Genomic DNA, 27,293 nt, shown 5'->3' on the forward strand with positions numbered 1-27,293 from the left:
TCAAGGTAAAGATACTGAAGTTCTGTAAAAGCATCTGACGGAGGGTAGAAGGAGGGTGGAAGAAGGATTCTCTGAGGAAGTGATGCTTGAGCTTGGATATGAAGGAGAAAAAGAAACCTTCCAGTTGGAGAGCGCAGGCAGGTGCAAAGGCCCTGGGGCAGGAGCAGGTGTGTCTGAGGAACTTAAGGGAAGCCAGAACCCTAGAGTGCAGAGGGTGAGAGGAGGTATATTAGCAGTTGCTGTAGCTATTTGTATGTATTTTCTGAAAGCTCATATTCCTAAAGAGGATACTGGGTGTAAATACAAATGAGAACATGAACTTTCAGGTGGTGAGAGTCTATGAGAGTGGGCATTTGGGGGGATGCCCTCTTCCCATGTGGGACGACCAGGACTCAACCCAGAGAATGCTCAAAAGGAACCACAGAGGGAGCTCAGCCAGGCTCTTAGGATGGAAAAACATGGACTGGTCCCCAGCAAAATCATGACACTGACTATGTCTGGAAAGGGGGGACTGCAAGGGACTCTGGAACCACCCAGAAACCTGTGCCTCTGTGTCGCCATTCATTACATCCATCCTTAGTGGCTTCTTGGAGTTTGCAGGGCACATGTAAGGCCAGTGCACACACCGTGAGGCGGGAGAATCCCATTCCCTTCGCTCCAGACTCCAGGTTAGGACAGTAACGGAGAAGAAACAGCACCCAAACAGAGGATCAGATGGTGACCACGCAGGTAACCCCAGCTATGTAAATTGTCAGAAGCTGCACACACACACTTGTGTACTGACTTTTCTCGGATGTCTTTGTGTGTTTAGTATGTGTGTCTGAGATTGTAGCTATTTGATGGTGAAAAAAGTGGTGCTACAAATTTGGGGACTTGCCGTATGGACATTGTCCAGGATGGCATCATGTTCCACGGGGGCTTTGTAAGTGCTGTTTTGTGGTGATGACAGTGTGGTGGCCATGTCCTCAGCCCCCTGGTTGGTCAGTGGTCCCATCTAGCCTGCCTTGTCCCTTGAGGAGAGTGGCCCATAGCAACAGGCAGTGGAGAGGTGGCCGGTCCCCTGCACTGGGCAGTGCCCTGGCTGAGTGCTGGAGACATGTTCCAGGCATCCATTGCCTCCACTCTGATTTCTTTTATGTGGGTCAGGTTTCCTTACAACGCATCTAATGAATGAGACTAAGAAAGTGTGTGTTGGCAGAGTTTCAGCTGAATAAAGCCGATCGTTCCAAGTAAGAGCATGAATTTAAGGGGAGCAAAGTTTCAAGTCAGTGGGGCTCAGAATAATGGCTATTTTGCGAATAATGCGAAGTACAAATGTTTTTATGTCCAAACGGTTAACAAATGGGACTCTCTCGCGGGTCTGCTCGGTGACAAAGCAGAAACTGTTCCCGATCTCCCCTTTCCTGCACTTGCATTTTCTTGGCAATTAGAGACATTGTCCACTGAGCATTTAAGAACTTTGAGCTGGCTGGAGACTTTTTTTTTTTTTTTGAACAAAAGTTTCCTTTTTTTAAAAACAATTTTTGCTTTCTGCAAGTAGACCGAAGTTTTAAAATAACAGGTATTTGAAATAGCACATTAGACTTGCCTGCGTAATTATTACATTTGTCACGGGATTAGCACTTTCCCAAAGTATATTTCTACACAAGTTTCTCATTTTGCCCAGAAGTACGTAGGTTCTCCATGGCATGTTATGTGGATCTGGGCAAAACGGACCCAGCCCCATCGGCTAGAACTTCTGTTATAAAGGCAATTATTGCCAATAAAATGGAAGCCATTTATCTTAATGATCCAGTAGGAAAATTAAGTCTGTTGAAATGATCTAAACCCTCCCCATAAGCCCCATTGGTAATTCATGGCTGCTCTGTCTTTTGTTAGAAGCTTTTCTAAGTCATCTGCGTGCTGACTGCCTACAGCAAGCAACAAATAGTGCTTTAATTCCTTATGTTCACCATTAGCAGGTTCACGTCTCCCTTAATAAAGTGAGCATTGGGGCCCATTCCTGGTAAGACACTAGCTGGCACTGGTCGGTGTTACTGGCCTGTTCTTGGGCTGCAAACAGTGCGGATATGGTTCATGCTTCTCCAAACAGACGGGAGACAGACGTAATTGAAACTTACAGTGTCAGGGGGTGATTTTATTCCATTATTTTTAATGCAAGTGAGGAGGCATCCTAGCTGAAATGCTGAAAAATAGCCTTGGAGAAGCCGTAAGCACCACATGTGCTGTGTAATGGGGGGGCGCGCTCCTTCCCTGTCCCCTCCCCTCTGCCCACTCTGGGGAGAGGCTGTCAGTGGGGGTCAGGAGGTGCTGTGAGCCACAGGTAATGAGCTCGGTGTCCATTTGCCTCCTCAGATCTCCCAGCTGATGACAGAGACTGGCCGGGAGGGCCTGTCAGAGGCGGCGCTGAATCGCTACAATGCGGACAAGCCTTCAGCCTCCAGTGTCCCAGCCCCGCAGAGCTCCTGCGTGGCCACTGAGACTTCCACGGGCACCTCGGTGGCTGCTTCCTTCTTCGCAAGGTAAGAGGTTTCGAGAGCCTCGGTTCTTTCAGAGCAGCCGGTCCGGGTAGCCTCTCGCGTGGGCCAGTTGAACTAAAACACTAGGAAGAGCTCTGGCTGGTGTGGCTCAGCTGGTTGCGCGTCGTCGGGTGGGCTGAATGGTGGTCGGTTCAATTCCTGGTCAGGGCACATACCCAGGTTGTGGGCTTACCCCCCAAGCAATGTTTCGCTCTCACATCAGTGTTTCTCTCTCTCCCTCTCCCTCCCCCTCTCTCTAAAAAAATCATTTAAAAAATATTTAAAAAACAACTACAGCACTAGGAAGAGTTTGGAGCCCCTCTTTGACCTCACTCTTTAAGGTGGGCTTCTCAACATTGGACTGGTGACATCCTGGGCCAGATAATTCTTTGACGTGGGGACTGTCCTGTGCATCACAGGGTGTTCAGCGGCATCCCTGGCTCCTACTCGTTGGATTGCTATAGTACCTTCCCCGCTTGGCGACAACCAGAAATGTCTCCAGACATTGCAAATGTCCCCTGGTTGTTGCGAGCCACTGTTCTAAGAATACGTGGCTGTAAAGATGGTTTTCCATGGGGTGAGGGCCTTTGTGGGTGCAGCCCTGTGGCCGCTGTTTCCAGATTTATCTTCTCACTACAGAAGGAAGGGCTTAAACATTAACCATTAAGTCGACGATGATTTTCTTCCTTCTTGGCAGACTAGCTGGATAGTTACCACATACTACCAGCTAATCTTAGAAACTTTAAAAACACGAGGAACAAAAAAGAAAGGTATTTCAGCAATGTTTCCTGCCTAATTTTAGCAACAGCGGAGACAGGGCAGCAGACGGGGGGACAGCTGAGCAGGAGAGCACGACAGGGGCGTCTGAATTCAGGGCCCTGGTCTCATGAATGGAGAAACTGAGGACCAGGAAGGCGGACCTATGAATTCATTCCCGGCAGAGCCAGGCCCAGAAGCCAGATCCCTGTGTTCTTCCCTCTGTCCCTGTGACCCGTTCTTTATTCGATACTTGGAACTAAACCTTAGAAAACCTTTTCTGCCTCGGATTTGTAAGCTCGTGACCCTGAAATAAATATGAAATCAGAAGACCCCTTGGGGTTCAAGTTCCAGGTCTGCCCCAGCTTCCTCATGTCTGAAGTGAGGGCAACACCCACTGCCCAGGGTTGCTCTGAAGATTAAGACGAGTGTCCCTTACCAAGCACTGTACAATTGTTAATTCAATATGACTCGGTTAGTATGTCAGCGGGAGGAACGTTGGGTGGCTTGTCTCGTTACCCCCATGAAGGTCACATCGAAGGCACAAATGCGAGGAAGGGGCTCAATTAGGAAAGGGGCAAGTGAGAGGAGGGGCGGAGGGCTGCTATCCCGGGTCAAGACGCAGGGAAGTCCGGCCGGGGTGGCTCACTTGGTTGAGTGTTGCCCCGTCCTGTGTATAACACGCATATTCACCCCTCCACGCACCCATTGCCCCGCTGGGCCCCACGCCTCCCGGAGAGGGAGGCAGCTCTCTAATAACCTCCCTGTCGCTGATGGGAACAGAAAGGTGGAGTATCTTTTTTTTTTTTTTTTTAAATATATCTTTATTGATTTCAGAGAGAGGAAAGGAGAGGGAGAGAGAGAGATAGAAACATCAATGATGAGAGAGTCATCGATCGGCTGCAGCCCGCAACCCGGGCATGTGCCCTGACTGGGAATCGAACCCTGATCGCCTGGATCCTAGGTCGACTCTCAACCGCTGAGCCACGCCCGGCCGGCAAGGTGGAGTATCTTGCTCAGGGTATGAACGCCCAGCAATGGGACCCGGGATGCAGCTCCCCTCTTTGGCTCCCCTCAAATCCACGTGATGTCAGAACCAGCCCGACTCGTGCAGGTCTCCATGCGGCCGCATCTGGCTCCATCCCTGGCTCCAGAACTGGAGACGCTTTCGTGGCTGTGCTTTGGTATCAAAGGACAGGAGCCTTTCCGCATAGGGATTTGGGGGCAGAGTCGGCTCCTCCGCCTCAAATCCCTGCTCCCCACTTTTCATTGCTCTCTGCCTGACTGTGCGGTGGGCGCGCAATGCTCAGTCTGCAGGGCCCTGGGCTCCCCTGCAGCTCCCAGTGAGGACACCGTTTGCCATACTGGTGGCCCACGTGGGTGACATTTACCGAACACTCAGTATGCATCACTCACTGTGCTAAGCTCTTAACAGGCCAAATCTCCACTAATCCTGTGAGGTAGGTCCTGGCGTCTCCCTGGTTTTATGGATAAAGACAGAAGGGTCCCAAGGTGGTTACTGACCCAAAGCGGCCCAGCCAGGAAGGGGCAGGGTGGGGAGTCAAGCCTCGTTTCCTGTCACTTGCTGCTATCTCGCTATAAAAGAGTGATTGGAATGAGTGGCCCCTGCAGCCTGCTGAGGGCTGCAGCCGCTCGCTCGTCCCTGGGACACGAGCCTTTCTGTTTAAATGCTTGCTTTTCAGAGAAAGCAGTGAGGCTTTTGGCCAGCGCTTCCCTAGGTGTGGTCTGTGGGCAGCAGCTGGGCCGATGCTGACTGGTCTGTGACAAGGGTAGACATTGAGAAGGAGACATCTAGAAACTTCTGGAGCAAGTTGACAGGATGATTTTAGGTGTGTTGAATCCAAGAATTAAAAAGTGGGGCTTAGCCCTGGCCGGTGTGGCTCAGTGGTTGGGCTTCATCCCAGGCTCTGAAAGGTTGCTGGTCCAATTCCTGGTCAAGGGTCAAGGGCACATGCCTGGGTTGTGGGCTTGATCCCTGGTAAGGGGCAGCCGATCCATGTTCTGCTCTCACATCGATGTTTCTCTCTCTCTCTCTCTCTCTCTCTCTCTCCCTCTCCCCCTCTCCCCCTTCTCTCGTCCTTGCTCTCTAAAAAATAATAATAATAATAATAATTTTTTTTAAAAAGTAGGGCTTATATTTTGAATACAACTAGAAATAAAAGAACGAGTGATTCTTCATCACAGTTTGAGCAGCCCCGCTTTAGAAAACAGCGAAGCTCAGAGCACTCGCCCCTTTATACCTCTCTCACCAGAATTCTTCGTGTCATTAAATCTCAGCATGTTGGTAGACTGCCTTTGCTGCAGAATTTCTGTATCCAGTTTTTGGAAAAATACTTTTTTTGTGTGTGGGGGAAATATGGTAACACTGGCATAGTAAAAGTAACACTAAAATATTAATCGTAATCCAAAAAGATGCTGGCACAATTGATTATCAGGTTGGTTAACGGTAGTGTCGGCTTTGACGTTTTTAGATGAGGGATCTCCTTCGCGTGATTCCCATGCTGATAGGAAGCGGTGCACGAGGCAGGGTGTGATTCAGTTTTCCCATCTGTGGGCTGTTAACTCTGGATAAAGATTTACTTAATTATGTACTTGGCCTTAAAGATACGAAGCGCGTGAATCCTCAGCATTGTCGGTCAAGGCAGTGGGAACCTCCTTTTTATTTGAAGAGCAGTGAACAGACTGGATTATGCACTGAATTGCCTCGAACCCTGGGATTCTCGTTTGTTTGCTTTGGCAGGTCAGAGCTTTATGTTTCTTAGAAAAGGCTGCATGGACTTCTCAGAAAAGAAGGGACTCTTTCTCATGTATATTGATGAAGTGAACCTTTAGGAATCACAGTTCCAGGAATATAGTTTTGCTGGAACTCGCATCAGTTGCAGTATGAAAGGAAAACATTGAGAAGAGGCCACGTGCATATTTAGTGCCATCAGATTTCAAGGGTCCCCAGAAATATTTCAGGTGTTTGTAGCACAAAGAGGTTAAACCCTTGATTGCTTATGAGAGACGACAATAGTGCTAAAGAAAAAGTGGCCGTAATTCAGTGTCTATAATATTATCCTTTATGTTCAAAAACCAAAAAATCCTAGAGCGCTTCAGATAGATAACCCAACCCTGCAGCCTCCAGGACTATTCTCTTTGGGGCTGTGCAGGCCGTAAGAGGACAGCATTCATGGCCAGGCCCACACCATCCTGGTTGGTGATCACCAACCAGGATGGTCAGTGTCTGCAGCCCCCTCCCCATCTCCTGCTGCAGAGTGTGTGCGAAATAGGGCATTTTCAGATTAAACAAGTCCTTTGTCTGACTGCTGGCCAGTCAGGGTGTTGGCAGTCAGCTCACAACATCTGGGAATCATTTGCACAGCTTTGCCTTGGTTGAAAACGCAGTTCATGCCTTGGTGTGGATGTTTGAAGGCAGGGTGAGCCTGAAGGACCCAGTGATTCCTGTCACATATTCTCAGGGCTCGGCCTTCTAGCTCTTAGTGTACGCTTTGAATATCTCTTTGACTGATGGGGGTGGGGGCAGGAAGAAGAGTAGTGGACAAAGCAAACAGAAAGGCGGGGTGGCCTGTGGCTGACTCCGCAGCCTGAGGAGTGAGTGACTTTAGGTAAGTCCCTGAACCTCTCTGAGCCTCAGTTTCTTGTATTTAATGGAGATCACCATGTCTACCTCCCAGGCTGATGGTGAACATTAAATGAAAGCGGGATAGTACCGTGTAAAGTCCATCTAAATCCTAGAGCTGATGTGAAGATGGCACCTGTTATAAAAGGGATGGAACTGGGCCCTCAATGGGAAAGCCAATGAATTCTCAATGCTGTCTTTTGAGTAGTTGACTTGTCCAACTTACCTTTACAGTGCGTTTACATGGCGCTGTGTAACCCGCCTAATGACAACCTAGGACCTCTGTGACAATGGTACAGGTCAAGCATCATGCCTCAGAGGACAAAACTGCCTAAATGGGGCCCAAGACCACAGTCCGTCCATAAAGCCTCAGCTAGAAAGAACCAGGCGCCGTTGGTGATAGAAAATGTCAGCGACCCACATGGAGAGAAAGCCTGCCCTCCCCAGGGGGGCTTCAGTGAGCTGCCTCCACACTTCTAAGTCCTTTGAAGGGTTTCACTGGGTAGTTTTATGCCCTAGAAAAACTCGCAAACAATCAGAGAACAAAGGAGAGAAAGGGAGGAGCAGTTGAGAATCCTGCTCCCATGTATCTTGGTGGTGACTCAAGATCAGGGAGCTGGAACCCGGCCCTGACACTGACAGTGGGAACGAGACCAAGGTAGGCAGTGGATACTCAGCAACCACAGAAGCTGCACAGAAAACAATGGGCCGACTATTCTTTATTCTTGTAATTTTCCTAGTTAGTAAAATATTGCTTCCTCTGTCACTCAGAGTGAAAGCTAAAGGGTTTTCAATGACTTACAAGGCTTTCTCTACAGCCTGCCTTCCCCCCACCCTCTACCACCCTCCCTCTTGCTTACTCTGCTCTAGGCACCCCGACCTCCTTGCTTTTCCTCAAAGTGCCAAGACCATCCCCTCCTCCTAGGCTTTGTTCTTTCTGTTCCCTCTACTCTTTCCCCAGATAACTGCGTGGCTCAGCCCTCCCTTCAGATCTTTGCTCAAATGCCACTTACTGGCAAAGCCTTCTCCGCCCTCTCTGCTCAATATCACAACGATTCAGTCTCTGCATTTCTCCTCCCACATAATACCTATTGTTTTATGAATATTGTTGAATGAATGAATGAATGAGTGAATGAATGAATCTCAGGCTAAAAGGGAAACGGGCAGCTAAGTCTCCAGATTGCTCGCCACTGCAGTTCTCACTCAGTTCAAACTACATGCTCAGGAATTAAATTATTCCTTTAGCTTTAGACGGTTTGGGGAGATAGCATCATAGCAGAGCCTGGGCAAAGGCATCGCTGGGAAATTGAGATTCTTATCAAAGTATAAGTACCTAGTTGTCTTTGCACGAGGAGGATTTGTAAGAGATGGGACAAGTGGTGCTGCCTGGGACAGTAAACCAAGAAAGAGTTAAAGCAGAGGAAAGAGTTATGAGTTACAGGACCAGCGCGGAGGCAGTGGGCCTCTCCATCTTTTTCCCTGTCTCGTTGAAAACCTGCCTTTTCCTCCCTTGAATAACCCTCTCTGCTTTCCATCCCCTGCTTTGATTTATTATTTTAATTCTATAGCTGTCTTGGTGAAGTATGTAAAGCATTTGGGGATAAAATCATGTGGAAGACGTTATGGAAACTAAAGATGTATTATATATTACGTGGAGTCGGGAGAGCACATGCTGATGAGTCACATTGTTGCTGAAAGCACAAATCTGTCCCTGGATTGTCCGGAGGCTGAGTAAGAAATCGGCCCCTTGTTGAGGGCCCAGGAAGGAGGAACGTCAGGAATACAGTTAGGATGCTTTGGGTAGAAGCAGGTAGAACAGAAGTATAAGGAGACCAAGTGTAAGTCTCTGCTCTCTATGCTGAGACATGTCCCTGAAGGTGGGATCTTTATTTTCTTGCCTCTAAAGTGGAAATACTGAATTTTTCTTTTGCTTCTATTTGGTTCCTAAGGCGTAGATTTCATGAGAACAGGAACTGTGTCTAATCCCCCCCCCCCCCCATAATTTAACCTCATGCCTAGTGTATAGGACGAGCTCAGTAAATGAAAGGTGAAAGAACACATTGACCATGCTTGAAAACTTAGGCCAGCTTTGCTTCTCAAAGGCCAAGATGCTTAAAGAAGCTAAAACTTACAAGAAACAATGGGACTGTGCTTGAAAATAGCTAAGTTTATTGTGTAGCCTCAGAGTTGTCAGTATTGCAAGTGCTAGGATTAGTGATGAAAATAATTCTGATGGATGAAACACAAAAGGAATACTTTTCATTATTGGTTCCAACCCAGACTCAGCACTGCACTGTTTCCGATCACCTCTGTATTTAGCTCATGCAAAAATGACGTGAGCATTGCTCTGCTATTAGATGCTTTTCTCAGCACCGGGAGTGCTCGGCCGTGAAGTACACTGGAATTTGGGAAACAGGATTTTATGAGCTTAGAAATAATGGCCTGTGTCATTTTCTTGGCATCCTCCAAACCAAAAGCCTTAAGAGTCCACGTTTGTCCTTTTAAACTCCAGTGAAGGAAAGAAAGGACCCTGGCAGTGACAAAGAAAGATTCTCTCGGCACCTGTAGTGAGAGGGATTTAATCAGCACCAGGCAGGCCACTTCGAATAGAAAAAATGGGCAAATATAAACCATCACTCACAATTTATTTCCAATTTTTCAGGTGCTTCAAAAAATAAGTGTGGTTCATTTTTCTCAAGGAAATTTTCATTTATTATCATGGCGGTCTCTTTGGTGCTCAGCCTGAAGTGGCAAGGTGGCATTCGTGGGGAAAGCAGAATACATCTGAACCCAACTATCCAGAATTTTAGAGGCACTTTCTAGGGATAAAATACATAGGAAACCATCTTAAGTCCCTTTACATACTCTTACTACTTACAGGTGTTTAAATATCAAAACAAGACTTTGTTTCCACCCTTGAGGAGCTCCAGCATCTGTACATCCATGAGTCCATCCGTCCTCCCTCCATCCATCCCTCCATCCATCCCTCCATCCATCCGTCTATCCGTCCATCCGTCCATCCATCCATCCATCCATCCATCCATCCATCCATCCATCCATCCATCCATCCATGAGTCCATCCATCCGTCCATCCGTCCCTCCATCCGTCCCTCCATCCATCCATCCCTCCATCCGTCCATCCATCCATCCATCCCTCCCTCCCTCCATCCATCCATGAGTCCATCCAGCCATCCATGAGTCCGTCCATGAGTCCATCTGCTGTATTCTAGGCATTATCTTAGATACCGAGGATAGCAAAAAGGTAGCCACTGCCCTTAGGGAGCTCCTAGTCCAAAGGGGTAGCCAGTCCCCTTACTGGACATGAATGTTCAGCACAGAGAACTCTCAGTCTCACTCTCCGAGTCTTCAGGTTGCTCGGAAGGTAAAGATGACGTCCCAACACCTATTATTACCAGAATCATCTATTCAGTCATTCGCTTACTGGCTCATTGCCTGTCTCCCATCCAGAATGGGAGGCCCATGGAAAGAGACACTTGTCTGTCTCATTTCAAATGTGTCCTCAACTCTTAGAACAGGGCTGGCACTGGGTAGATGGTTGGTGAGCGCATCTCAGAAGCATCGTGTAGTCGGCCACGGAGAGTCTCTGTTGCCCCGGAGGAGCTCATCTGTGTTACAGTAAAGCTAAGTTCCCAAAGTCTCTGTTCAGGGCAGGAGGGAAAGAACAAATGTCCCCCACCCCACCCATGACATCAAGCTCTGAGGGCAGGGGCTTCCTTCCAGTCACCCCTCCCTCCTTGGGAACTAGGGACTTTGCTCAGCTGTGTACCCGAAGTGAGTGCTTTCCTTTAACACAATGGAGGGTGGTCGGCCTTACTCAGAGTGCATTGACTTAAATGTTCGTCACACCCAAAAACTACCTTCAGAGCAACATGTAGCCTGGTGCTTGACCAAACCATGGGTCACCATAGCCCAGCCAAGTTGACCGTCACACCTAGAATCAGTACTAAGTGCAACTTGGAAATACCTTCGTCCTGTGCGGGGCTGCACCTGCTGGCCCTCAGGTGGCCTTCCTCCTGTCCCTCCCTCTGCTGACCCTCAGTCTCCGTCCTTTGCTCTTCAGTGCTCTCTGCTTGTTGACCTGTTTAACTTAAGCCTCACGTCTCTTGGATAAATTGGAGAATCCCATATCATTTATCACTCAAGACGTGAGCATTTTATTTTAGCTTTTACACCAGAGATTGAGAGAATACAAGCAGATATCATGGATCTTTAAGCTTCTCTGTGGTCTCGATTACCAACCACAGCCTCAGAGACCTGTGGTGGGCCGACTACTTTGCACAGTCTTTATTTCCTTTAAAGCTGGATGCATGAGGAGAATTGATTTATGGGGCCTTGATCCTGCTCAGGTGGGGGGAGGGAAGCAAAGTGTTCAAGCTGCAGTAAATTTCAACATCACTAGTATTTCTTTACACATTCAGGAAAAAAATCCAAGCTTACGTTACTATTGCTACAGGAGCTCATAAATTAAAAATAACAAGTCTATATCCCATACACCTGGAACTTTTAAAATTGCAGTCTGTTCATTCTGTGATTGCCCCCTTCCCAAAAGGGGCATGGGGGCCGGGGTTGTGGCTCAAACAGGATCTCCCATCAGAGCTTTACAATCCAAGCAATGACTCACCCACGTCTTTGCCAGTTGCTTTAAAAAAAAAAAAAAAATGGTTTTTCGGGATAAGGAATTTATTTACCTGAAGCACAGACGTTAAGAATTTTTTGATCCCATTATTTTTCCTCCCTCTAACCTTCCTCTCTTATTACTTTCTTTTCTCTCTCTCTCTCCCTGTGTCTCTCTATCTCTAGCTCGATTTCTGGTTTTGGAGTTTTTATTTTACCTAAACTTCAAAACAAGTCTAATAGCATCAGAAACAAAACACAGGAAAAGTCTTCTTTATTTTCACTCTGCTCTGAGCCGTAGCTTCCTCCACGTGCTCAAATACTACATCCCAGGAGGGCTGGGGGGATGGATTGGATCAGCCTCTTTAGTGGTTTGGCACCTGCACACCGCAGAGCTTCCAAGAGGGGGGAAATTATTTTTCCTCCCGTCCCTGTGGGATCGCTTGTCACCTGGGCCATGTGTTCCACGTTGCGAGGTTAAGGTGAAGCAGCCCTTGGTGGACAAAGTCTTACCGAAGTACTGGTACAACTTCGAGGCCCTGTATACTTTTATTTCTTCATTTTCTTCTTTGTCAACTATGTTGACTTTTTTTTCCCCCTGAGAAAATGCATAAATTGAGAAGGAGAGGACATACTTTATTTAGATTTTTCAGAAAGCCTTTAAAAATGAGTCCTACTAGAAGCAGTAGAAACCATACCACCCAGCCCTCCACTCTTAGGATTTACCGAAGGGAAATTAAGACGTGTTCACACAAACACTCGCACACGAATGCTCATAGGAATATTACCCATAATAACAAAAAACTAGAGACAATTCAAGTGTCCACCAACTGATAAATGGACAAACAAAATGCGGTCTCTGCATACTGTGGAGTATTACTGAGAGTATTTAAATTGTTGGTGAATATGTGCTACAACATGGATAAACCTCAAATAATTATGGTGAGTGAAAGAATCCAGACTCCCCCCCAAACAGAAGACTACATATGGCATGATTTCATTTATATCAAATTATAGGCAATACGAACTAATCTATAATGACAGAAAGCACAGCAGTGGCTGACTAGGAGTGGGGGTGGGACGGGGGACAGATAACAGATGGGCATGGGGGGTAATAGGCGTGTCTTCATCTTATCATGTATATATATCCACAGGTGTGTCCATATGACAAAACTCACGAACTTGTCTTCTTTAAATATGCACAGTTTGTTCCATATCAGTTATACCTCACTAAAGCTCAACAAATGAGTTTTATTAGGATTAGAGTAAATGCTTTGAGATGGGGAGAGGACTGTCTTAGTAAGTAAAATGTTGGGATAAGGGATGGTTTTCTCTGGAGGGAAAGTGTTAATAACAGGAACCCATAGAAAAGCATATGGAACTGACCTTCGTTAACATTTTTTCGAGGAGACAAGATAACAGAAGTACCAGATTTCTGCACAAAACTAAGTTCTTCCAGGTAATACAACATCATCAGGCTGGATGAACAGAAGAAATGAGCCAGAGGTGCTTTAACGAGAGCAAGGAGAAACAGTTCAGGTGAAACCATTCAGACAGTTCTGTGAGATGGTAGACAACCTGAGGACTTCGTTGCCTGTAGGCTCAGTCTAAGATTATGACCAGGGACACCAACAAGAACAACACGGGATGGATGTGGTCACAAAGAATATTGGAAAGAAAGGGAAGGGCGTCCTCTTATCCTTGGACAAAATAAAGATTTGTTCAAACCTAGAAGTTCTTCTGAAGTTCTGACCTTGTAACATAGGAGAGAAGCAAAGGCCATCCAGGAGCCGTCATCTGAGAACAGGCAGATGGAAGAACTCAGTCTGGAAGACGAGGTGTTGGAAGGAACCTAAATAGCTCCTTTGACGTGCGTAGATTAACCATTAAATCTTGGAGTTACCTCTGTTGAGAAGCAGGAGCATTAGGGAAAAACAAAGCGAGCTGGCCCCCCATCCTAAGACCCAGTGCCAACTGGGAGCATCCGTCTGCAGGCCCAGATTCGCTCACAGATGGCAGGCTGATGGGAAGCTGTCACACAGAGCTGGGGGGTTTGGGACCAAATCCCCAACTTTTGATCCCATGGAGTGGAACAACCTGCCCGCCTCTCCTGCTCAGGAGAGATGGAGTTCTCAGCTGAGTCCTTCCAACGGCTGTTCTAGTCTGTTTCTGAAATGGGCCTTTCTACAGCATTTTAAAAAGTAGCTGCATTGCCCTGAGCATTTTTATCAAGTAGCAGGCCAGCTGATATAAATGCTTGATGTGGGCTGAAGATATTCTTGCATTTCGAGCCCTGCTTGGTCAATGCAGGTTGGACACCCGTCCCGGGCCTTCTCCTTTGGGAGACAGACTCGTGGGCAGACTGGGTGTGCAGTGACCTCCAGGGTCGGAAATTTGGGATATGAATGTCAGCAGGGCAGATGCTAGGCTGTTACCTCCAGCACCTGGATGGTTTTGTGCCCCAAAGGAGGCAAGACAGGAAGGACTCGAGCTCCAAACCTGTGACTCATTCAGAGAGGACAGGAGACGGCCTGGCATTCCCTCCTTGCCTTCGAGAGGGATTGCAAAGTGCTGCTCCGGGACCCTGAACTCCAGCCATCTAGCTGGTGTCCCCGCCGCAGTCAAGGACAGTGTGAGGCTCGCAGGCGTCACTGTCCATTGTTAACCACCACGAAGGTGCTGAGCGTGGGAAACAAAGGGACCCCCATCTGATGGCTCCCAAAGGACCCAGCGGCCCGGTTCCCCTTGTCAAAGGGATGGAAGGGTTCATTTAGGAAAAAAAGAGTTGACTTTCCCCCCAGATGTCTGTACCTGGGCCACAACTGGTAAGAGTCTGTCTTTGTCGCCGGCTTCCCGTTTGCTGGAATCGTGTCATTTTCGGATGCTCCGTCACCAGCACTGCTCACCGCTTCCTCCTGCTACCCCGTCCTGAGCCCCCCAATGTCATCTCTCGGCTCCAGGGAGTGGAGGTTCCAGTCCATTCGGCTAACGAGCGTGCGCTCCTGACGGTAACGAGCAACACGGAGCGTCCCCAGGAGAGAAACAGGGAGAGGGCCGCCTATATTTTTATGGGGAGATTGATAGTCAAGGCTAACAATCCCGGCAGAAGGTGAACAACACATTAAACGGGGGGAGAGAGAATAAAAGATCGCCTGCTGCTCAACGCTCTCCGGGTGGAAACGCTCCCCGCGCCATCCAGCTGTTGCGCTTCATGGCTCATAAAGGCCCAGTAACGTCCGTCAAGGGCCTTTTTCTGAGCGAGGGACCATTTTTTTCATGCAGTTATGACAGCATCTGGTTCCCGTCCCTGGAAGTGCAAAGACTCCGTGGGCGCGGGCGGGCCCTGAATGCACCGGCATCTGGCTCCTTTGATGGTCTGGGTCACTTCTCGCCTCAAGGGCATCATCAGCGGGCAGGCCCTGGGCACCCGCTGTGCCAGGCACTAGGTTAGCTTATCTCATTTCATCCTTGCTACTGAGAGGTAGATATTTTCACCATTTTCAAAAGAATGCCGTGGGACACAGCCCTGAGCTTTTGAGGAACATTGGAGGTCGCAGTGCTGCATGTGACAGGCTGAGATGCCCAGGACTGGTGGCCTTTGCTCAGTGCCACGTTGCTGCAGCGACGGGAGAGGAGGGAGAGCTGCTCGCTGGCTGGGCTCCGGGTACGTGTGAGCCATCTCTGCATGCTCTTGTCCTGCCCTGGCCTGCATGTGTGTGCGAGGGAACGCTGCTTTCTGGAATGCTCGGACACGAGGAGAACTGGGTGACAGGCCATGTCAGGTCGCGTGGCCCAGAACCAGATCCTGCAGGGAAGTTTCCTGTGCAAGGGATCTATTAAGGGTGTGGTCCCTGGGGAACTGGAAAGGGAGGGAGGGAAGGAGGGAGGCAGGGAAGGGAAGGGGCAGGGGAGCCAAAGAGGGGGGCCTTCAGCGTCAGCCCGATCTTGCTGGGGACTCGGGGGTATGAGTTATGCCTCAGAGTTGTCCTGAGCTGGGGCTGTTAGACCCCCGGACCCCCTATTAGGGTTGCAGGAGAGTAGTAAATCCCAGAGACCTCCAGCCATCTCTTCACGCAGAGCAGGCCAAGGGCAGGCCTTGGAAAAAGAGCAGCAGGTGCTGACTGTTAGAAGCAAAAGTGTAGAAAAGGGAGCCCACAAAATGCCGAAAGAGTGCTAAGGGGACCGGGGCTTGGCATCGGCATGATCACCTGCCCTTCCTCACACCTGCCTGGCAGAAGGGGAGGCTGATGGGGTAGGAAAGCAGCAGGGAAAGGAACCAGGTCATCCAGATGTTTTCAGGACACACCATCCGCTGTATCAGCCACAAGAAAGGGTGCGATTTTCCTGAATCCTGGAGGTGGTGTTTGTCATCACTGAGTTCAGCTGTCTGGGATTGGGGAGCCACTTTCAAAGCAAATTAGCATGAAACAGAGGTTGGGTTATTTCACATCGGACAATGAAATGGGCCAAGGCGGACTGGTATCTCCGGGAGTGAAGGAAAGCTGTTCCTGGGTCAACTTCCATGTTCTCTCACTAGGTGGGAAAACAGAGGGACAATGAAAAGTCAGGGGTTTCCCAAGACAGGGAGCTCCCCATCTGAAACCATGCCGTGACCGGATGTTCCCGGGGTTCCAAATCCACATGCGTCTTTCTTCAAAACCAATAGCTGCATGTAGAAAATAATAGCTACATAGTATGGGAACCCATAGCAACAGCATTTTAAGTGAAAACAGATTTCTTCCATTTTAAAGAAATGTCAACTCTTCGTTTTGGGGTTGGGGGGGTCCCTCCCATGTGTCCCTGCTGAACACGAGCACCAAATTCCTATGTAATTTATGGCCGACTCTGGTTCCATCCTTAGCTCACTCTGTATCTGTCACGGTCATCAGCGCTGAGGACTCTGAATGCCAAGTACATTGTGGTTTTAATGTTGTGACTGAGTAGAGACTAGAGCAAATGTTCCTCCTCCTCGGGCTGTTTGAGGGCGTGAGGAGTGAAATCCAAGGTGTGGTAATCGGGAATTTTAATGGAACGATGCTTGCCTTACGTAATCCTGGTCTTCCAGGCAGCCCCAGCCCCGGGAGCACCATCAAAGGGCATAGGCCACCATTAAAAGAGGTTGTGAACGAAAATATTTTTATGATGATAATGGAATTCTAGTTTTTAAGTGCACTTATCCTTTGGAGATAGATACTGGAATATTTACAGATGAAATGTTGTGATTATGACATTCGCTTCACAATCCTATAAAAGAGAGGAGTGGGAGGTATACGTGGAGTAAGACCGGCTGTGAGTTATTAAAGCTGGGGGACAGGTACATAGACTGTTCTGTCTACTTTTGCATTTCCATAATAAAAAGTAAAGAAGGTCATGAAACTAATTTATATTTAAAAACCCCTCCAGCCGTCTCCCTGAGAACCCAGCTCTGCTGGTCCCAGCGTGTCCCTCATATTCTTCCTGGCGAGGACACCTGTCATTCCCGCCATCACCTGCTCTCCCCAGAATCCCATCCTCCAGTCGCAGGGCCCCAGCATTACAGTTCTATCAGGCCTCCTCCCTTCTTTCCTGAAAATTACTCTTGGCTTGAGTGCGGGGACTGAGCTCATTGGAGCGGCAATGTCAATTAATGTTTCATTTACCCTCTCACACTCCCTTCTCTCAGAGAGACGTCGAGGTTCACACGGGGTCTGGTTGCTTCTATAAGGGAACTTGGCTACATCTTTTAGTGCTAGGCAAAAAAGTGTAAGAAGCTGTGATTTAGTCCCAGACACTGGCGACCTTGGAAACAGAGTGGCCTTGTAGGTCACTAGGCCAAGAGCGGCCTCTGGAAAGGATCAGGTAATAATGCAGTTGACTCGTGTGCACTGTGTGTCTGGGGAGGAGGGGGGTGTCTGATACAAACCCTGCTCTCTCCCGATTCACGAGGCATCAGAATGGAGCTCCAGCCCCTCTTTCTACAAAGACATCAGTGTTGCTGTCACTAAGGAGGCCCGCAGACACTGACTGGGCCCTGGAGGGGAACAGGAGGTTCCATTATATGGGAAGTAAATTGGATTTTCTTTCATATTTGAAGGTATAGTTTCTGACTACAGCCAATGGTCTGTCTCTTCCATGAGATATTTATACCATGAACACTTTAGATTCTTAGGATATGATCTGGTTGATTGATTCATTGATTGAATGGCCATCTTCCTTGCAGTTGCTACTCTGGCTTGCTTTAGCTTTGCCCCCTCACTTCAGAGCATGTGGGTGGATCCAGCCGGCTCTGGAGTGTGCCTTCGTGGCTGGCACACTCGCTGGTGCTGTGCCCTTGCCCACTCAGTTAAAGCTCAGGAGATGGTTTGGTCTTCTCTGTGCAGGGTCACACGATACTGATAATATCAAGGTGCTCATGGGTAGTAGCCCAGCCTTGATGTTTTAATTCCGTTCTGTCCAGCTTGTCTTTTGAGTGCATATCTATTAAGTGAATAAGAATATACTTAGTACTGGGATGATAAATCGTAGCTCTTAATAAAGACTAATCTTAGAAGGAATTGCTCTAGACGTTCGTGAGGTATGGCTGATACGTGGAAGCCTGGATGAGCCCCTGGAGTTCTCTGTGTGGAGCTGTGGAGCGTTATGGAAACATCCCAGGGCTGTCTTCAATCTGAAGTTGGATAACTTGTTTAGATTCAGAAATGGTCACAATCTACATAGCATCAAATCCTCTCCTGCATACACAGAGCTACCTTGAATTCTAATAACTTCCTGCCATCCGTTCATTGAGAAATATATTTATTGGCCATCTATGGATTCCATATAGTGGGATCTGCTAGGCTTTGGCTAGCCTGGTATTTTTAAAACCAGAAGCACCCGGCAGCTATTAAATCCTTAAAACAATACAGAATATCCACAGCCCAGCATTCTGAGAGTCAAGAACCCTGGTGTTCAATTTAGCACATCTGTACTGCGGACTGATCCTCTGGTGCTGCTTTTGGCCCGTGAGTTCAGAATAACATCACGTGGATTTTGAACTAAAGTGAATACAGCGACAGACAGTCCATCACAGTAATAGAAGGAGGCCGGGGCCTGCAGCTGCTATCCACATCAGGGATCTGCTTTCACTGAGCTCTGCGTCCCCACGGATCCTGGTCATATGGAAGTGATTGGGGTGAAAAGAACCAAGACGTTTCGAAAAATCAGTGAGAACAATTTGCAAGCCTGAGTCAAGAAACAATCTGGACACACCACAAAAGAAATGCATTTTCCCAGTCACCTTTTTTCGGAGGAGGCTTTAGATAACGCGTCTTTGAATGGCATTTGTTTACGAAGCGTCCAGTAATCGCTTCCATTGTAGTTGGACCAGGAGGGCTGTGTTTTCTTCCCAGACCTAATTCCTGCGAGTCAGTGTGCCATGAGGGCTCCATCTTTCTCGCCCTCTTGGTGGCTGACACACATTTCCACTTTGTGCTTCTAATCAGGGAAGGTACTACGAACTGGGAAGTGCATTCACTAACCACCTGGCCAGCCCCAGGCTCTTTACACAGGAGACAGAAATTATAATGACTTTTCCATTTTAGACTGGATTATGGAATTCTGTAATCAAGATTACTTTAAAGCTCTCAGTTGACTAAAGAGGTAAAATACCCGTGATACTTAACAGCTGGGAGGAAATTTAGCCAACAGAAGACAAAAACATAGATTTCAAATAACACTTTGTTTCAAGGACATTCACCTACCATACGATGCCTTTTGCAGTCTACTTGATATCTTATGTAGTTACTGCCAGTGCTTTCTGCTGATGGAGTCATTGCAAGTGGGTTTACCGTACGTGGAATCTGTCTTTTCTTGTGTGAGCATTTTTTACTCTTACAGGTGAGACATGTCTGTCTGTGATTGATGAGCTACCTATTGATGAGAGGAATATGTGTCAATATGGCTTGCGCATGTATTTTGCCTCAGGCAGCATCAACATTGTAAGAATGGCTCCATCAACAAATCAACAAATGACATGCTGGTGAGGGTGTGGAGAAAGGGGACCCTAGAACACTGCTGGTGGAATGCAGACTGGTGCAGCCACTATGGAAAACAGCATGGAGGTTCCTCAAAAAATTAAAAGTGGAGCTGCCTTTTGACCCAGTGATCCCTCTTCTAGGAATATATCCTAAGAATCCTGAAACACTAATCAGAAAGAATATATGCACCCCGATGTTCATAGCAGCACAGTTTACAATAGCTAACATCTGGAAACAGCCCAAATGCCCATCAGTAGATGAGTGGATAAAAAAGCTGTGGCACATTTACACCATGGAATACTACGCAGCTGTAAAGAAGAGGGATCTCGTACCCTTTGGGACAGCATGGAGGGACCTGGAGAATATTATGCTGAGTGAAATAAGCCAATCAGAGAAAGACAAGTATCACATGATCTCGCTTACATGTGGAATCTAAAGAACTTAATAAACTGGTGAACAGATATGATTCAATGACATGGAAGCATGGATCAGACTGATGGATCTCAGAGGGATGGAGGAGGGCGGGTGGATGGAGGGGGAGAGATTAACCAAAGAATTTATATGCACATATGCACAACCCAAGGACACAGACAGTGGTTTGGACAGGGACTGGGGAGGGGGGTGGGGCAGGGTGGAATGGGTCAATGGGGAGAAAAAGGGACATCTGTAATATTTTGAACAACAAAGAGATGCAGTTGGTGCCTGTCTAGCAGGATGTGATGAGTTTTCCTTGCTCTCATTCCCTTGAGCCCCCGTGAGGTGGCCATCACCTGCTTCCCAGTTGGTATTTTTGGTGGCCATTCTCTCTCTCTTCTCTATTGACTTTGTGGTTCCATCTTGATAGACTTAAACTGTTAGGGGTTACACGCCCACTATGGGAACTAATTCCTCTCTGTTGCTTTGCATTTTCCTAATGACTAGTGATGTTGATCATCTCTTCAAATCCTTTTGTTCTTTTTAAAATTGTCTTTTCGTTCCTGAGTTGTAAAAATTCTTCATATCATCTGGGTATTACCAGATAGATATATGATTTGCAAGTATGTGTGTTCTTTTCACTTTCTTGTGTCACCATTTGTCCCTCTGTTACCCTATTCCACTCCCACCCCCCTTTCCCTCTCCTAATCATCGTGCTCTTGTCTGTCTGTGAGGTTTTAGTTTCGCTCAATCCCTTCATTTTTTTCACCCTGCCCCCCTCCCCGCTGACAGCTGTCAGTCTGTTCTCTCTGAGTCTGTTTCTGTATTGTTTGTTAGTTTATTTTGTTCATTAGATCCCACCTATAAGTGAGATCGTATGGTATGTGTCTGTCTTTCACCGGCTTATTTCACTTAGCGTAATATCCTCTAGGTCCATCCCTGCTTTCGCAAAGGGGACGATTTCCTTCTGTTTATGGCCTAGTGCCTGTATGTTTCATGAGTAAAGAAGGGCGTTGTTTTCTGCACGTTGCAGAGTAGAGCCTCCTGATCTTTCCCTTCTGTACTTCTTACCGTAAGCTAGCGTCTCTGCATTAATCAGCACCTTCATTTGAGCCGTCCCGCAGCCCTGAGATGGCCTTATTTTCTCCTAAGTCGTGCTTGTGTCTGTGCTCTGAGCATCTAGGGAGGTGCATCTGAAGGTGGAAATAAAACATGGCTCCATTTCGACCTCCCTGGCCCCTTCCAAATGCATTCACGCCTCTCCCTGCACAACCTGTTCCGTGAGTGGAAAGAAGAAAATTACATTTTGGTTCAGCAGTTTCTCTTCCCTTTGTCTCCTCCTGAGGTGCTTAGAGGCATCAATAACAGCAGGAAAGCCCTGGCGGGACAAAACTCAGTATTTTCCTTTGAAACCTTCCGTTGGGACCCTTCATACAATGCACTTTGTCCGCAAGCTCCTGCTCCAGGCAGACATTGAGCAAACCATTGAGGCCTCAATGGCAGGGATCTGATCTGCCCTAGAAACTGCCCCAGTTCCCTATCAGGGGAGCCACCAGCCGTAGAAGAGAAGGTTGCCCCCTCCCCCAAGTCTTTTTTTCTCTCTCTTTTTTTCCTCTCCTTTCTATTGTAAGAATTGTGGGAACTCTCTTGACATGAAAATAACTCTCAAGCCCGGCTTTGTTTTCCCAACATGGATAAATGCCTTGGATATCTCATATCCACTCGGTAAAACTAGAGTCTCAACTGTAGATTATAACAGGACTTATTTGGGACAAACGGAGTTCAAGGAGAAATAAGTGCGAGGTATTGTGGTGTGAATGTTTTTTTTAAGAACACCTAAAAATTAAACATTGTTCATCAAGCTATGCCAGGGAGCCCTCGGCCCCTCCTCACTGGTCTCTGCTCAGGGCTGGCTCCGTATCATATTTCTATTGGTATCCAATCTCACCACCACCCCTTGCTTGATTTTAATTGAATTTAAGAATTTCTGAACCCTTGAACATATATCACTCTTTAAAAACTCTTCTATGTTACTTTCTACTTAACGGTTGCAGCTTCTGTGCTAAGCAGATACTTAAGTTGGTGATGCCAAGAGAAATGAACTCTTTACTTGCCTTCTCTCTGTCATTGAGATGCGTCCGATTGGATGGATACAAGTGGAATGTTCAAGAAGTGAAAGAGTGTGAACATTGCCCGGGGCCGTTTCTTCTGCAAGGATCTTGGGGGCCCAGGAGGGGTCTGGTTGTCTCTCAGGCTACGAAAGGTGCAGCTACCCAGTAATGGTGCCACCTTTAGTGAATCCTTCCCCATCTATAAAACTGAAGGGTCCTTCCTCCATCTCAATTCCTATAATTATTGGATAGTTTATGTTTTATTCTACAGGTCCGTTGAAAACTATTTGAAAAAAATATAAGGGTCTAAAGAAAGGAGACACCAATGAATGAGCTCAGGAGGCTGAGAGAACCACTGGTGGCTTTTTAGTGTGTTTCCTTCAAGTCTTTTTTCAGTGCGTATCAAGTTGTTTTACGGAATTGGGTTCCTGTGCATTTGCAAGTGCTGTATCCTCTAACTTTATCCCTCAAATATTTGCCTGTGTTGTGTAACATAAATTGAAAAATAAATATATATGAAGACTACAGATTCTTACATTGGGCAGATAACGTTTTATTTAATGAATACTCTGTTATATAGTCAGGTGTTTTGCTTTGATAAATGATGCTGTAGTGAGTATCTTTGCACATAAATCTCTGGGTACATCTTGGGCTGTGTTTATAGTACATAATTCTGGCAGGACAATCATTGGGTCACAGCGTTTTGATACTTTTGGGGCATTCAATACATAAAGTTACCCACCAGCAGTATGCGAGCCCCTAAGTTCCTGAACCCGTGCCAATACCAAACATTATCTTTGCCAATTTGATGATTTAAAATACTCATTTTACAATTGGTCCATTTTACTGCTCATTTGCTTGAATAGTTTTCGTGTTCCCTTTTGTAATTTTGCCATAGGAAGTACTTCTACTAAATTTTTTCTGTGTCTTTCATTCATCCTTCCCTTTAGGGTATTTGGGTTTTTCTTAGTGGTTTTTAAGAACTCTAAAATTCTATTATTGTAAAGTCTGAGCTAAATTAGCACAATACTTTAAATTTTAATGAAGCTGCAGGAGTCGGTCTCCTTTTGAATGTAACCCTGTTATCGTTTCCAAGCTGCATGCCAGGAGCAGAACTGTGCATACTCAAGGGGCTACATAAATGATTTCTAATAAGAGAACAATCGATTATCTAAATACACCTTCGATGTGCAGTGTTGGTTAGTAGAGCTAAAACAAGATTTGTCAGTCCATTTGGAGTTATAGTAAGGAAAACTTTTTATAATGAATCATCCCAGAAAAGGGAGACGGAAGAGTGAAAATAAACTATATTCATAAATGTGACAGGACATCACAACTATTACAAATCAAAAGTAAGTACCGCTCAGAGTTTTCTTCAAATGAAGCAACACTTCCTGCGCGCAAAATATTAATGGAATGATCTATAGAACTTCTTTTAAATCTGAGTTTTTGTCTTTATTTTCTGATCGTAGTTTAAAGAAATAGAACATCCACAGGGTAGTAAAAGCCCCCGCACTCCCTCCTTCCACCCTTTCCCCTTCCCACCCAAAGGTAGCCGTTGCTCTGAGTATGGCCCTTAATGCCTGAGCGCATGTCTTCATATTTTTATGACATAGGCATGAATCTGTAAGCAACATGGAACCTTGTTTTTAAAGTTCTGCAAGTGGCATCATACTCGAAATTCCTTGTTGCAACATTCCTCTTCTCAGTCAATGTCATGTTTTGGGGATTGAGCCATCCCCATAGTATTCATCATGCAAACTTCACGACTTATCCACTCTCCCACTGGTGTTCATTCCAGTATTTTCCTCCTGCAAATGCCGCTGCAGTGAACGATGCTGATTGTGCTCCCTTGTTCCCATATGTGGGTTTTAAGTTATTATATAAATACCCGAGTCCTCCCCGTGGCCATTTAGATCAATAAGGCCAGTGAATATTTTGTGAGTGCTTATATGAACCAGGAAATGTCCTAAGGGTTTTTACGTGATTCAACATATTTAATTCCCACCTATTCACTTTATAAATGAGGAAACTGAGATGCAATGAACTCGCAGGTCTTGCCTAAGGTCATACAGCGCAAGTGACAAGGGCCCATTCAAACCCATGTAGTTCCCAAGCCCTATCTCTTAACACTAGGCTGTGCTCCAAGGCACAGAAAGATGCCACCCAGGCCTCGTTTATAATGGCACAAAGACACCAGCTATTTAGGCGAAGGAAAACCTCTAAAGGAAGAAGCGGTCTTACTAGAGCATTACTGTCCTGCCGATTAGGAAGAACCGGATGGCTGCTTCCTTTTCCCAAGGTCCACCGATCAGCAGTGGATCCCAGTCTAAGCCCCAGGCCCCGAGGCGGCAGGGTGCCAGCCACGTCCCTTCTTTTCAGTCTCTCTCTCCACCTGTGTGACCGTGAAGGCACAGAGCTACATCTTCACGTGCTTTTCGTTTCTTTCAGTCTGGGGTAGACAGCTCGTAATAGGAAGGCCCAGTAAATTTTTGAGGAGTAGTGATGGATATAATCTTGCACATGCGAATTTTCATTGGGGCCCTTGAATCTCCATTCTAAGTGCCAAACTTCCAGGATGAATTTGTTGCATCTGCTGGTAGCAGGATATCAGCCTTCGGACCAGATTCTTCGCCCAGGGGCCCTCATTTACTAATGAGTAATCGCTGCAATTTTCAGAGAAAATGCTACTGGTCCGATCCTGTTTGAACATTCATCAAATATGACGTGAGCCCAGTGAGGAGAGGTGGTGGTGTCCTTAGCCTGCAAATAAGGGCCTGGAACGAAATCTCCCTGCGCTGTGCTTCTCCCAGGGTTAGTACTTTCATCCGTGGTTGCAACGGTTGGTAATGAACCTGTTGGTGTCCCCACAGCCCGGTTGGTGGGACCACGTCGTGAGTGGGGCTTACAGACGGCTGGCTGACGGCCTACCTCCCCTTGCCTTTGGCTACCCGAGCCCGTTGTCGGCGAGAGAAGGCAGAGGCGGGAGAGGAAGCCGCTGCGGGAGGCATGCGTGTGGCCCTGTGCATACATCACAGACACCCAGCACTGACAAACTAATTATAGCTTTAGGTCGAGCATCCCCTCCTCCTGCACTTTGTTTGCAAACAGCCAATTATTTCCATCCTGCGCGCTGGAAAGCACAAAAGCAAGTGGGCTGGCTCATCAGTTATGTCCCCGCTTGAGTCCAGCTGGCCACTGTCTCCCCTCTTTTTGCTTTTATTGATTTTCTTGGGTTGGGTTCCTGATTCCCCTTCCATCCGCACCCAGAGTTTTGTTTCGTTTCGTTTTGTTTTTTGGTCTTTCTGACCTGCCTTCCGACCAGCGCTGGGGCTTCAGGTTTGCGCTTTCTTGCCTGTGCTCAGCCTCACCTACTTGGGGATGTACTGAGAGGAACAGGCAACGAAGCCTGATCCCTGACGCCCTCCCTGGGACCGGTCACAAGGACCCCAGTTCCTCCGCATACATGTGCGTGTCCCCTGTACTGCATGCTGCTGGGCGGAGTACACAGGTGGAGGTGGCCCTGTCCTAAAGGACCTCAGGATTGACCGAGCCAGTAAAGGAATGGATAGATATGTTGGGGCCACTGGAATCGGAATCAGGTTCCAAAGCAGCAAAGCCAGAAGGCTGTGTGGAGGGACCAGGAGCGGAATAAAAACTCAGTACTGGAGATGTGGGACTAGGTTCCTGTTATCTGCTACCGTGTGTAGAAGAATGACAACCTCGGAGATGCAGGGAAAATCTGTGATTCAAGATTCCTCGGTCTGCCCCCCTCCCAGAATCTTTTTCCTGCCTGTGACCTGTGCTAGCAGGAGGAAGTCAAGGAAGGCCCTAGATTATCTCCAGAGGTATTGACGGAGTTTTCTTCCAGCAGTTAGTTTTTCATCTTCTCTCTGGATCATTTTTCTCTTCGATCAGGAGGTAGCAAAGTGTGGCCAAAGGCCAAATCCAGCCCAAGGCAGCCTGTGTTTGTAAATAAGGTTCCATTGTGACACGGCCACTCCATTTGTTTCTGGATGGTGTGTGGTAACTACAATACTGGATTGAATAGCTGGACAGAGACCACATTTAAAATATTTACCAGTTAACTGTTGGCAGAAAGTTTACTGCCCCCTCTCCCCGATCCCTTAGAAAAGACTTCAAGGAATGCCAGTTTGGAAGCCTGGGTTGCTGAGACCTGGACTGACTCTTTGGTTCTGCTTTCTCATAAAGTCAGCTCACTTTCCCAATCTCATAACTAATCAGCTCCGCTAATCATGTATCCAGCAAGTATACAGTGATAAGCCAGAGTGCTTTGACGACAGTGGTCACTGGTAATTTGTCAAGAGAAACCTACGAGGGAGGAAAGAAATTAATATCCGTCTCTCCTTCCAATTAGCTCGAGCTGCTTAAGCCTTGCCTGGAACCAATGGGAGCCTTCCCCGGGGCACTGCCTGTGGTTCTCGGGGAGGCTGAGAGCTTCCGATGGTATCTGCGGATGGTGTGCTAGGTGGTGCGCTGTCTCCAGACCAGGACAGTGTATTAATGGGGATGGGATGCAGATAATCTGATGGAAACCACCGGACCTGAATTCCTAAGCGGTCCCACCATGCTGGTATTTTCATCGGTTTGGCCTAAACTTGATCGGCAGTGGTTCTCGCACCAGTGGCCCCGCCTCTAATTAAGGCTTAAACCCCGTGTTTGTTAGACCCAGGGCCTTCGTGAGATGCAGGTGAGAACCGGCTGAACAGTCCCGAAGCATCTGCTCTTTGACCTGGGGAGTCACCTGCACCTTCGAACTTTCCCAGGAAGTGGGTGGGGTCGGGGGTGGATAGCACCAACCTAGAATTCTCTAAATGCCTTTCTAACGATTTGGAATTACCAGAAACTTCCAAGCCAAGCTCATTTTGGCCTCTAGCCCTTCCCCATCCTGCCATCATGAGGGTATTTTATTTTCCTCTCTGCTGACTCTTAGAGAGTCACTGGGGAGTAAACATAAACCACCTTCCCTTGGTTGCTGATGGCGAACCAAGCAGAGGAGGCCACTAGTCTTGAGAGGATGGAAGGAGCATATCTGTGTCCCCTCTGTCCCCTTCGTCTCTGAAGACCCCCTTCCCTGCGCTCTCATCACGAAAGAGGTAATTACCGTACCCCGGGCTTCCTTTCTCTCTGGCAGGGCTGAAGCTCATTCTCCTGAGAGTGACACCTCACTCACCGCAAAATGTCCCGTGAGTCCTGTGCC

The 27,293-nt window shown here is 47.4% G+C and overlaps 1 protein-coding gene across 1 annotated transcript in view; it reads left to right on the top strand.

Annotated features, from left to right (window-relative positions):
* The window catches only part of KIF26B (kinesin family member 26B), a 274,759-nt gene that overhangs the window by 130,082 nt on the left and 117,384 nt on the right, over positions 1 to 27,293 (top strand). Inside the window, exon 4 of the mRNA XM_087828935.1 lies at positions 2,356 to 2,522. Coding sequence (XP_087685061.1) covers positions 2,356 to 2,522 — 167 coding nt within the window. The remainder of the gene's footprint in view (positions 1 to 2,355; positions 2,523 to 27,293) is intronic.

This window comes from Miniopterus natalensis, chromosome 21 (assembly GCF_054644295.1).
Source record: "Miniopterus natalensis isolate mMinNat1 chromosome 21, mMinNat1.hap1, whole genome shotgun sequence".
In the NCBI taxonomy this organism is placed as follows: domain Eukaryota; kingdom Metazoa; phylum Chordata; class Mammalia; order Chiroptera; family Miniopteridae; genus Miniopterus; species Miniopterus natalensis.